General features: G+C 33.8%; 2 protein-coding genes across 3 annotated transcripts; one reads left to right on the top strand and one right to left on the bottom strand.

Moving 5' to 3' along the window:
* The first annotated feature begins 610 nt into the window (after positions 1-610).
* Positions 611-5,275, top strand: LOC141721767 (uncharacterized). 2 transcript variants are annotated; one of them, XM_074524855.1, is made up of 9 exons: positions 611-1,149; positions 1,261-1,334; positions 3,372-3,518; positions 3,657-3,710; positions 3,805-3,936; positions 4,007-4,115; positions 4,248-4,289; positions 4,376-4,432; positions 4,507-5,275. In XM_074524855.1, exons 1-9 carry the CDS (start codon positions 1,129-1,131, stop codon positions 5,140-5,142), a joined length of 1,272 nt encoding a protein of 423 aa, XP_074380956.1. In that variant the 5' UTR covers positions 611-1,128; the 3' UTR covers positions 5,143-5,275. The 2 variants fall into 2 exon arrangements, with proteins under 2 accessions (XP_074380956.1, XP_074380957.1); XM_074524856.1 differs by lacking the exons at positions 611-1,149; positions 1,261-1,334 and adding an exon at positions 3,081-3,208.
* Positions 5,276-6,683: 1,408 nt separating this feature from the next.
* LOC141721762 (low-temperature-induced cysteine proteinase-like) lies at positions 6,684-11,672 on the bottom strand. The gene is made up of 5 exons (XM_074524839.1): positions 11,164-11,672; positions 8,525-8,760; positions 8,258-8,398; positions 7,288-7,737; positions 6,684-7,087 (listed from the first exon to the last, which is right to left on the bottom strand). Exons 1-5 carry the CDS (start codon positions 11,627-11,629, stop codon positions 6,992-6,994), a joined length of 1,389 nt encoding a protein of 462 aa, XP_074380940.1. The 5' UTR covers positions 11,630-11,672; the 3' UTR covers positions 6,684-6,991.
* Positions 11,673-13,194: the final 1,522 nt, after the last annotated feature.

Genomic DNA, 13,194 nt, shown 5'->3' with positions numbered 1-13,194 from the left:
TTTTTCCTCGGGCCCTAGTTATTTTGAACGAAATTGGGCCAGGGCCCGATTTTTAAAAAGCTTGATCCAGCCCGATTTCAAAAAATCCGGATTTTATAATGTCCGACCCGAAGCGGACCGAATTATTGCATATTCAAGGGTTATATGATTGTGTAATTAGGGTTTATAGTAATTAGGGTTCACATATTGTCTATTTCTTGTATATGATATATAATTGATTCGTATTGCAGAATGGATGGTAAAATTGAGATTTTGAAATTCTGTTGGAGGGCTAAGGATGTTTGTTTAAAGGTCTATGTAGATAAGTGTACATTGAAAAGTTGGGTTTAAAGATGGATTACCATCATCCATGAAGGTAATCTCAATTCCCCCGATACAAAAGGTTCAAGACAGTGCTATGGACCCAGCATCTCTTTGTATATAATAATATCTTCATCACTCGCTTCATGGGATGTCGAGTATTCGAATTTTGTTAAAGATAAGACGGGTGTATAAGAGTGTTTAACTAAAAAAATAAAATCTTGCACAGAGTATTTCTACAACATTTGAATCTCTGTACTTCATTTTGCAAAAAAAAAATATGAAGGCTCATTGCTGTATAGTTACTAATCCAGGATCTGCTGTCAGATTAGCTAATATCTATTTGGAATGTTCTACTACAACAGGTATTCACTGTTTACCAACTAAGGCATTACGCATTTTTGTCGTGCTGATGTTCTTCTGTGCATTTGATGTGCCTGTACTTCTGCGAATTTTACTGTTTATTGTATTGATGTTTTCTCTCAACAATGGAGAGACAGATAATGCGTATGACTAAGTACAGATATGTCCCATTCACCTTTGCAAAGCAGGTAAATCTAACATCTGTATTCATGTGTTTTATATAAAATACTTGACAAATATATGTATGTGATTATTCTTATGTAATGGTTGAGGGCTTAGCTCGTGTATTTTTTTTCTTTTTTCCCTGCGTTACACTGAGAATAAAGCAGCTTTCAACGATGATACTGATAATGTAATTAGGCCTTGAGGGTTCAGGAAACTGAATTGCAGGCAGAATACACATTTTTACGGTACAAGTGTCTAGAGAAAAATGGAGAGGAAAACCCTGAAGTACATTTATAATGTATGAAATGTCGAATCCATAAGGTATCCCTTGCATTCCTCTTCTGCAGATCAAACATAATTTCCCTTTCAGCATCGGGAAAGAATAGAACCATCAAGTGGCTAAAGAAAAATCTTTATTTAACATTTTTGCAGGATACATTTTCTGGCTGGCATTTGTTGCTTTCTTCACTTTACAGGAGGCTTAGATTGGAAACATGTGGAGTTGTGTAAGTTCTTATTCATACACATGCACAAACACACACACATACACGAGATACAGTTATATTATCTATGGAGCTGAGCCTTGTATACATAGGTCCCGGGGTTTAGCATGAGTAATGAAGTGACAGAAGGTAGGTCAAAATTAAATGTGGACAAGCATGGAAGAGATGTGGTTATATTATCTATGGAGCTGAATTATGTGCATATAATTGTCATGTATTGTATAGTGTATACATATGAAGTTGTTACTTGATAGTAAAGAGATGTGTAAGGATATCCTAAGAGATAAGGGTAGGAAAAGGAAGGAACATTATTGAAGAGTAAGGAGGGCCTATGCAGTGGATGTTTAGCCCTTTTGTCGCGGTAGATCATAGTTAGTACTTGTCACATCCCTTTAGTTGCCTCTACCTCAGGGTTTATATTTACTGACCTGATCTTTTCAAGCTAGTTAACTCTAACCCCCTTGTCCATTTACGACATTTTTTCTTGGGAAGTCATTTAGGACCATCTTTAGTGACAGTGATCAGTGTAGCTGCATTATTTGTGTTCTGTTATTCTACGACGAGTGCTTCAAAATAAATTAGGATAGAAGGAGTGTGTGGGTGGGGGAGAAATAATGCAGATAAAGTCACAAGCCAAAAGGTAAGTGGGAATCCTCATTTCCAATTGTTTGAGTCTGTAGGATATTCATGATTATACACACCCCCACTGCACATAAGAAATCCTAGATTTATTGTAATAGAAAGGACCACCAGTTTCTTAATGTTTCTTCAACTGTGACCTGAACTGAGGTTTTCGGTTAAAATTTAAATGATTCAATCTTCCTTTTTTTGATGATTCATAAGACGCCCACGTAGAATTTTTTAGAACTAGCACGGTATTATAAAAAAACTGAACTTGTTATTTAAAGTTTCAGTTCACCGTAAGATGTGTTAAGCTTGCACTATCTATCAAAACCTTCTGCACTTCAAGGTAGGCAGCGCCTACGTTTATCAAACATAAATAAATTACGTGTTTGCTCCTAGAGGCTTATTGCTATAAAGGAAGGGTTTTTTCATGTGGATTGAGTATCTGTTGGACCAGATCCTTTGAGTATTAAGTACTAATGTTCCCTAATACCAATAGAGTGTGTGTTTGTGTAATGTCACTGAAGATTCAATCAAGATATTCCAAATCTTTTGGGGACAGAGGGGGAATGGTTTGAAATCAATTATAGGGTCAGAGGGACAAAGCATGGCACAGATTGTGAGGTCATAGTCTTACAGTAATTGCCTTCTGGTATGATCAAGACCTTAAATTTGGACCACTGCAATTATCAGCTAGCCTTTGCTCTGACACTTCTTACCATTTGCAGATTTGATTAGAACTTCGATCTGTGATTACTTTAGAGAGTCCGTAACCATCAAAAAGTGAAATATCATCCAGGAATATGCCTTCGATTGAAGCTACTTTGCAGTTCTTTCCTCATGTTAAATATACATAAATTTTGATCAAACTTCTTTATTCTGGAAAATGTTATTTGATCAATCTTCCGATTCTCTTCTGTGTTTTTTCCGCCTAGGCTAATTTTCTCTGATTATTATTCTCCTGCCTAAGCCGATTATTAAGCAGTTCACTCATCTGAATACACAAGTATTACGCTAAACCAAACTCCCGTGTAATAAAACTAACATTTATATATAAAAAAAGGTTTAGCTAAAACTAGTTCAAGTGTAGTCGTTAACGTGGGAAAAATAGTTATGCATGTTTCATGTACTAGTATTATGGTATTATGCTAAATTTTGTGGAGTAACTTCTTCCAAGTTAAAGTAGTACTTTCTCTTTTAAGTTTTAACACATTCAGTTCACAACACAAGTGTTAATGTTCACTCTGCTGTAGGTACCATGTTTCTCTGGCTCTTGTTTCTTTGCCCTTTATCTTTTAATTGTCATGATGATGACCGAAACAACTTTAATTACACTCTCTCCAGGCATTTTGTATATATAGATATCTACATATCCTTATCTCTTAATTTGTCTCTCCTATCTTTTCTTCTCTATAGGACAATGGAAAGTGGACTTCCCATGCTTAACTGTCTTTTACAACAAACACTAAGAAGCCTTTGTTCATTTAATTCAGATTCTTGTTCTTCTAGATTTGTTTATGCAGTCTTTTGGAGAATCTTGCCTCGGAATTATCCTCCTCCAGAGTAAGCAACTCTTTATGTCCTTTGGAACGAGACAGTATGTGTGTGTGTAGTTTTGTTGAAGTCATTGGAAATGCGAAAGAATATTGAGTTCTAAATGTGTGTGTAGATGATGATATGTAGTATGAATTGTTCATGCAGGTGGGATCATGGAGCAGGTTCACTTGAAAGCGCCAAGGGAAACAAAAGGAATTGGTAAATTACGAGAAAAAATAATCAATTATAAAGTTCTGAGAAGATAAACTCTTCCAACTACCATGCATTGCATTTCAAGATGATTTTTTTTCAGGATTCTTGTCTGGGAAGATGGTTTTTGTGATTTTTGTGAATGTGAAAGGGCTGCTAATGGATACCTAAATGGTAGATTTGGAGCTGATGTTTACTTTAAAATGTCTCATGAAGTCTACAACTATGGAGAAGGGTATGATAGTCAACATCTGCTGGAGAAAATTGCCATTTGAATTTTCTGATTTTTCGTTAGTTGCATGCAGTTTGATCGGAAAGGTTGCTGCAGATAATAGTCACAAATGGGTATTCAATGATACTCCAAATGTAAATGATCCTAATTTTACATCATCTTGGAATGCTTCCCTTGATCTTGTAAGCCTTTAGAAGAAGAATTTAAGATCTCCTCTCTGTTACATATAGCTAGCAAAAACTTTACTAATTATTTGTTCTATGTTATGTTGCTTTTATTCCTAATAACTTAAAATGTTTCTCCAATCTGTGCAGCAACCAAGAGCATGGGATCTTCAGTTCAATTCTGGCATTCAGGTCTTAGGATTAGCAATTTCTAACTTACTTACAGCTTGATTGGAATTACTATAATTTTACCAATTTGAGGTTTATTATTGTTGTAGACAATTGCAGTCATATCTGTCAGAGAAGGTATAATCCAACTGGGATCCTTAGATAAGGTAATTGTTTATCTCCATTTTAATGTTTGTAATATATATGTTTACACTCTACTCATGATTATCAGTTCACTTAGATTGTTGAAGATCTCAATCTTGTGATTAGCATACAAAGAAAATTCAGCTACATTCAGAGCATACCAGGCGTGTATGCCATGCAAAGGCCATACCTACCAATTCAACATCCATACACCTTCAAGCCTAAAAATCTACATATAGGGACTGAATCAAGTGAAACAGCTCTCTTTCTCGACGATAAGCACCATTCAAGTGGTTTCAAAATGTTGCAGTACGAAAGACAACATGATCAGTCTTCGAACGACTCTGCATACTTCAGCTATATCAGTCAACAAAATGGCGTTGTTCGATCATCACCGCCCCTTTGGTCAATTCCACCTCTCCTGCCTTCCAAGTCCTGCAATTATAGAGCTTTGTCATCGAAGCTACCTTCCGTTCCACCGTCTTATAATGCCACTGCAGGATTTCAATATACAAGCAATGGTGATAATGATGATTGCCAGAATGTCAAGTTGCATGACTTTGGTAGGCCTACTGAAGTTCAAAATTGTCTGAAAGTGGAGCCATCTTATGCTGTGGAGATGGCAGCTCATCAAGAATCTACCAATTTCTTAAACCATAATCTTGGATTAGGAGACGTAATCGCAGCAGAATCAGGGTTTACAGGGCCTATCAGTGCATCTAAAGTACTATGATTCTTAACTAATTAGTGAAGTCTGATTTCATTGATTGGATTTTACCAGCTTGGTATGTTGGTTGGTGGCCCAACAAATTTATGTTCTGATGTACAAACTTGTATTCATTCAATAATATGATTATTAAATTTCAGTTGTACTATTATGACCATTTTTAGAGCATTTTGAAGACACAACTAGTACTATTTGATACAAACTACCAGTAGGCATCAGTCATCACTATCAAAATTATTATACCTTATGTAGAGCCGACAATTTCGTAAACAACACGATAACACGATACGAAAATAACGGGTTTGGTTTGACATTTTTGGTACACGAACTCGAAAGTACACGAACACGAAATTATACAGATGAATTTAGTGTCGGTTTTGAGTTTACACTGGGTACACGACACGAAACGAAAGTACACGAAATAAATAAATATTTAAATAAATTTATCAAAATTATATGAATACATATATTTTACAATTATAATTTACATATAATATGTACATAAAATAGATTCAAATTTAAATTTCATAATAATTGAATACACTTGAGTCATTATGACTTATTAACTTAAGACTCCACTAATAAAAACTTAATATTTAAATATATATTTTATTTATCTTTATTTTTATTATTAATTTTAAATTACACGAAACACGACACGAAATGTACACGAAATGAAGGTATACGAACACGAAATGAAACGAATCCTTAACGGTTCAGGTTTGGGTTGGACATTCATGACACGAAACACGAAAGTACACGACACGAAATTACACGAAACGAACAAATTGCCAGCTCTAACCTTATGGCCACCCTGACAGCAATATCTGTAGAAATATCTAATTTCTGCAGCTAACTTTTCTCTGATTTTCTATAAACATGATATTAGCAATGATTATATGTTGATCATAACTGAATTTAGAGGACAAAGTAACACTGGTAGGATCAGACTGAAAGCAGACAACACCAAGAAACAGAATGGATGGTCCCCTAACACAATTGTCATATTCTTCTTCATTTATTTATTTTATATTTTAGTAATGTTTCTGAAAAAGTTATATTCTAAGGCTCTGTTTGGAATTACTGTTAAAAATTGTTTTACTGTTAGATAAAGTTCTGTTGAAAAAAGTGCTCTTGTAAAAATCAGATGATTGTTTGGTAATTTTTTTGATAAGTATATGTTTTGATGCAAAAAAATAAAAATAATAATGTTTTTGGTAAGGTTTGATGATAAAATCAGCATCTGCTTCTTGCAAAAGCTGAAAAGCATCTTTTTCACTTGTTTTCTCTATCAGCAGGTTTGAGATCAAAAGCTCTGTTGCTGACAGCAACAGCAATACCAAACACACCCTAAATTGTATGAAATGAGTTGTGGTCTATGTTACTGGCGAGGTCCCTTTTATTAATCTGCATTTTTGCTCCTTAAGGATTAAATTAAATTGATCATTTGGGAATGGGATAGTAATAAGTAACTTTCTGAGCATGTTAATTCTCATTTTCCTGATATTAAAACTTAAATTTGTTGTAGCTGTTCATCATACATAGCATAATACCAAATATGTATTTATTAACTACATAATTAGTTCAGGACAGTCATGACTTAGTGCAGACTGCAGACATAAAAGACATATTTACTTTACAGGATTAAGAATAAGTACAATCCCTGTTGTTCAAATGTAATACTGAAATTTAAACATCATACTGTACAGATCTTAAGCGAGTATCCGGTTATTGACCCTCCTCGGCTTCTGATATTCATACCTGGAGCCTGAGCAACTCTGCTGTTGTATATTTGTCTCTGCTGTCTGCTCTGGTTCTCACAAAACATTACTCGAGGGTCCTTCGTGGTTTTTTCTTAAGCAGAAACTTTCCTTCCTTTGCTTCCGTGTTGCCAGTTTGGAGTTGCAAGAATGCGCTGAATTGCCTTCACTCCCAATGGATTGTTGTTGCTCTGCAGCACAGCAAGATTGTTATAGGTAAGCAATGGAAAAATCTTGATCCAGCATACTCTTTTTTTTCTTTTTTTCCGGAAATACCAGTTATCATGTCAAAGTTAGGGACTGAAAACATTGATCTATTACATTCTCTATTAAAAAGGCGATGAAAAAAGTATTTGATTATAAAATTTAAAATGAGATTTATAGTTCTTACCATCGAGCAGGTTCCTGCACGGACATTGCAGACGGGGTAATCATGAGGACAGCAACTGTAACCATCATCACAGCAAGACGCACCCTCAAGAGGGCAACAGCCCCAGGCGAAGCAGTAGCCATAATACTCATACATGCAGCAGCAGGTAGTACTCATAGGGCAAGTATAGTATTCATCACAAACACTTTCAGGTGTTTTAGGTGTTGGAGGAGATGGACCAGGATTTGGAGGGTTTACACCAGTCTTCACAGGGTAAGATGGTTCAATAGCAATTCCACAAAGGCCCGATTTGGAGGAAATTCCACGTTCCATCCTCAAATAACCCTTCTCACCCCACTCTGCACCCCATGAGTTTCGCACAATCCAGTAATCTTTACCATTTTCTGTGCCATAGCCAACAACTACAACACCATGGTCCAATGCTATCCCACATTTTCCTGTGAATATACCCTAAAGATATCGAAAAAATGGGAATCATCAATATACATCTATAGTATTGCACATAGATATATTTCACATTTAAACAGCATAGAGACAAGAAACTTCATAAGCCAAAAACTTGCATTGTCATCTGTATCACAATTGAAACCTACATCTTATGAATCTACAATCAACTAAAGAACGGATATACAAGATGTGATATTCATGTAGGGGCCAGAGCTGCGATAAAATTGTAATGTCAGACGAAGAACCTAAACTTAAAACTGCTATGCATAATTGCTGCATATATCTTAACCTATAATAGAAGTTTCAAGTTACTCCAGTAAGTTCTTTCAAAAGCTACGAGGAAATCCAGCAAGTTCTTTCAAAAGCTACGAGGAAATACTCTGGTTTCGGTGCTAAAAGCTTATGTTGGCATCAAAACAATTCCGAAGTACTAAACAATATAGGTATACATTCCAAACATGAAATCCAAATGACAACTAATTGTTCAGACAGTTATACTGCAGTTAAAAGCACAAGTGATTACCGATTCATAGAACTGGAAATCTCTGCCACCAGCTTCAATAGCAACGCTGATAGGCTGGTAAGCTGCGGCCTTCTTTAATGCCAACTCATCGTATGCAGGAACATCCTCATAAGAATCAATAGTGACAACTTTTGCATTTTTCTACAAATAACAACAATCAATTCAGATAAATCAAATTCTGCGCTAGTTAGTATCAAGTCCATCAAGAGCAACTTGTCTAAACAACTTATGAGTCCAAAAAAGAGTACTCATGTTTCTCATACGTACCCTGTACTGATCACACTTTCCATCACGGCCAGTATAAGGATAATCAACATCAGTATCAATGCCACCATTGTTGATAATGAATTCGAAAGCATAGTCCATAAGACCTCCATTACAACCTTCATTGTAAGACCTGTCACAGTCCACTAACTCTTGTTCCGATAATGTTATCAACTTCCCGGTGGCTATCTGGTTTATTCCTTCTACTGCACTTATCGTCGAAAACGCCCAACAGCTCCCTAATACATTTCAAATCAACTAGTCAATTCCCTTGTTCTGGAGATCACATGTTTCAGATAGAACGTACTCGTAAAATTCAATCCACAGACACAAAATCTTTATACTGCAAAGTATTTCGGTATCAAAATTACGAGATGTCAAGAGTTCAATTATTATGTTTTCAAAATTTTGTTCCCTTTATTTTACGAAATTTTCATAGACCGATTGTTCATATTACGGTTAAACCTCTGACTCGATGAAGTAATAATCGATATAGGAATAATCTCGCTAAAATAATATTTATCTCCAATTCCAACATAATATACAACATATACTTTTACTCAAAAATAATAAATTTAGTAAAATAATATTTTTTTATTAATCCCGACACTAATAATTATTTAAAGAGGTTCAATTGTACTAATGAGGCCCACATTCATCCACAGGCTAATTTTACAAATCATGACAAATTACAGATGGGACCCACAATGGCCAAAAAGTTGGACTATGAACATGGACAACTGAACATGATACGTACAGTATGTAGTAACAACGCAAACGGGTTAACTACAAACGGCAAGTAGAATGACGTCATGCATGACGATCAATCATTGTAACAAAAATAATAATTTAATATGTAACTATCTCTGCATAGTAGGCAGAATCTGAAAATACCTTATTAAATTCCTATTAATCCTAAACAGAATATTTATCAAATCATTTTTTTTAATTTAATTAATTGATTTAAAATTTTTATATTGGATAAGTAAGACTACTTTATCGAATACTATTGTAAATATTAAAGTTCATCTAATTTTTGTTCCGTTATTTTTGATCAATTCCTAACTAATATCAAAATCAGGTAGTTCCGATTTCTGTACTTTTACGATATGGATCAAATTTTTGACTGGTCTTTCAATCATAAATGCTGATAAACCCATTAATACACGCAAATTTTATCAATAAAAACAATTAAGATTTATAAAAATTAGTTCCTCTATCCCAACCAATTTGCTACAGTTTCCTTTTTGGACGTTTCATCCAATTCTTTACTTTTCAAAACTTACCAAAAATAGTCAATGGGTCCCCCACTTTCTCACTTTTCCTCCCTTTTCACACTACTTTTGCTCTACTATCTCTCTTTTATATATTAAAAATAAAAAAATTGGATTTCACCACTTCACCCATTTTTTCTTCTCTTTTTTACTATTTTATACATATTTTTTAACTTCCGTAACCAAACCAAACATAAAGAATTGGCCGGGACTGAGGATAGTTTTTAATGTGTGTTCGCTCGTACAAACTTTAAAAAAATTATAGAATGATATACTGTTCTGAAAAATAATCATGATTATAAGGAAAGTAGTGCATCTACTAATAGTGGAATCCAACTAGCATAGTAGCCGTGGGATGAAAAGAATATTCATCAAGCTGCTTACAAGTTGCAGATACAGATTGCCAATGAATCTGGCCCAAATAATGGGAATATTAACTTTATGTTACCAAAAATTATTTTAAATTAATAAAATATCTCACCATGTGACATCTTAACTTACTCTAAGGTCCACCACATATATAGAATCCTAATATTTTATTTAATATAAATAAAATTAAATTTAGATGACCCCTTAACTCCATTATTACAGTACAAGCCCCAGCAGAAATAAAAAATTCAACATCCCCTTATCTTCTCCGTTGAAGAATAAGAATAATAATTCCTAACGTTTAGCTAGCTTATATTTATTTAATTTTTAAATAAATTATAATAAATAAACATGGGGAGTAAAAGTTCACTAAAATTATTTTGGTACAATTAAAGTAGAGATGTGCGTGTAATCTGATCTGAATACCCAGTTAACGTTAAAAAATTATTACGTGATCCGAATACCCAGTTAACATTAAGAAATTATATAAATCGAGAGTTGAAATATTGTCAAAATATCAGAATTGTAATTTTATGATTGGATGACAACAAAATATCAATGGATAACACAGCCAATGGATTGACAAATCAAAAATGGACAAATGGCTATAGTACTATACAACAAAGCCATGGGACCCCTGGACTTTCTTGTCCAAAGATATTGTATAAAATATAAATAATTATTCTTTGTTATTTTCATCATTATTCTTATATTAATTTCAAGTTTTATTTTGTGCTCGAAAATTATATTACTCAAATCAGATTTAACAAGAACCGATATTTAAATCATATTTTAAATTTCCCTAATAATGTTCCGTCACTTACCCTCCAGTTCGATTCTCGATCTTTCCGAATAAAATCAAAGTAAATGAAAAATCATCTACATAACTTTCTATATCAAATAAAAGTAAATCTGCACTTAATTAGCAAAGATCAAGTAAAAATCTTAATTAACAATTTAACAAATATAATTAATCAAGATTAGCAAGAAACTACTCACCACAGCTTCCTTGATCTTTAACAGCAGCAACGGCGCCGTCCTCTCGCCAGTCAACGGACTCCGGCACGCTCTCACCGGCGAGTGTAGCATACCTTCCACTTTTCTTACTAACTTTCTTCCTCAAACCCTTACTTTTCATACCGGTATACTGGGACCGATACTCTTCATTAGTCAAGTCCGCAAACTTATTCAATCCTAGCTTAAAACTCTTGTCATCGACGAGATTCTGCTCGTCGATGTACAAGAGATTATTTTTAAATATTTGGAACCTTTTTTGTTTTTCGCCTAGGGCGTTATATGACTTGCCGTGCTTCACAAGCCACGACTCGAAAAGAGCCGTGATCTCGGCGTCGGTTCTGAAACCGACGCCGTGCGTCTCGTCGTACGAGATTATCGACATGTCGGTGGAAGTGGCGACGGAGATGAAGATGGTGAGCAGGAGGAGAGGAAGTGTGAGGGTCTTCATGATGGTTTGGTTGAGAAGTTGAAGTGGTGTGAGTTAGAGGGTGGAATGAAAGGTGTGCTTATAAAGCCAAAAGAGGGAATCTATTTCTTTATTTGCTTAAAATATTATTATGACAAAAAAATATATTATTATTCATATGAATCTAATTTTATGAAAATAAAAATATACTTTATTTAGATATTCGCTAAAGATGGTCATATTTTTGATAAATGAATCATGTTTCTCGATAAAAAGAAAAAATGAAAAATTAGACAAAATAATTATAATTAATTATTGATTTAAACAAATATGAGGTATAACGAGAATCGGACCCAATTTGGACCGACTAAAATTTTTAACCACTTGATTCACACTCTGAACAACCAGACATAAAACATTTTTTTAGTGTTACATTAATTGGTACATTATTGTAATTTTAATATAAAATGAGTATTTACTCTGTTATAAAAGACCAGTAAAAAAATTATTTTATTTCGTTCACTAGATAATAAAATTTTGAATATGAATAAGGAAGTTCCATTTTTAATATTTCTATGCAAGTAAGTCATAACATTGAGCGCCATAAGATAGTTAAAGCCATCTTATTATTCGAGAGTCTGATATTAATTTTCACTCGTCCCAGATTTATGAACACAACACTCATTTGAAGGCATAAAATCTGTTAATCCAAAAAAATTATAAGAAATTTTAATTTCAAGAAATTGATAAAGTCATAATAGTTGAGCACGGTTAGATAACTCAATAAATTAAGAATCTATACTCGGTCATCTCAGATTTTGAATTCGATTATCGCTCATCCGAGATTTTATGAGAATTGATACTCATGTACGGCTAGAAGCCATACTTGTCAAAAAAATCATAAAAGTTTATTTTTTTTTCATTTTAGATTCCGATATTTAATCATAAAAATTCATCTCTTTTCGTATTAGATTTCGATATTTGTTAGGACTAGTGAAGCCTAATTTTTGTTAGAAGATTCTTTCAATTTCATTTGTTAGGATATTTCGATAGCGTAAGACATGTATATTTGTTTAACTATTTGTCGGATTGTGAAAAAAGAATGTAGTACTAAATACTAATTGATGAGCGTAAACTAAAAAGTAATCACTCCGTCCCTCTCAATTGTTATCGTTTCTAAAAAAAATGTACGACACGCGTTTTAAGATGAATAGAAAGTATAGTTCTATAATTTTTTTAAAAAAATTCTTTTTTTGAATAAAAGTTTAAATATTTTATTTTTATTCAGGAAAAGAAAATTTTTAAAAAAATTTATAAAATTATACTTTATATTCATCTTAAAATATGTGTCGGACACTCTCTCGGAAACGATAACAATTGGTCCGGACATGTAGTTGATTGTGTAGAGGAGAAGAAAAAGAGTGAAAACAGGAATCTTGGAGTTATTGCCTTATTGGTTGCTGTCTCATGGAAAAGGAGAGGTCATAAGTTGGTGGTGGGGTTTCAATTTCACAAAGTCTATTAATCAATCGATAGGCAAAACAAATCAATGGATACTACGAAATTAGATATGGACAACTAATGCAATAATCACCTACCTTGGACCT

This window comes from Apium graveolens, chromosome 4 (genome assembly GCF_009905375.1).
Source record: "Apium graveolens cultivar Ventura chromosome 4, ASM990537v1, whole genome shotgun sequence".
Classification (NCBI taxonomy): Eukaryota; Viridiplantae; Streptophyta; class Magnoliopsida; order Apiales; family Apiaceae; genus Apium; species Apium graveolens.
The sequence above is the reverse complement of the archived record's forward strand: the minus strand, read 5'-3'. Positions and strand labels throughout refer to the sequence as shown.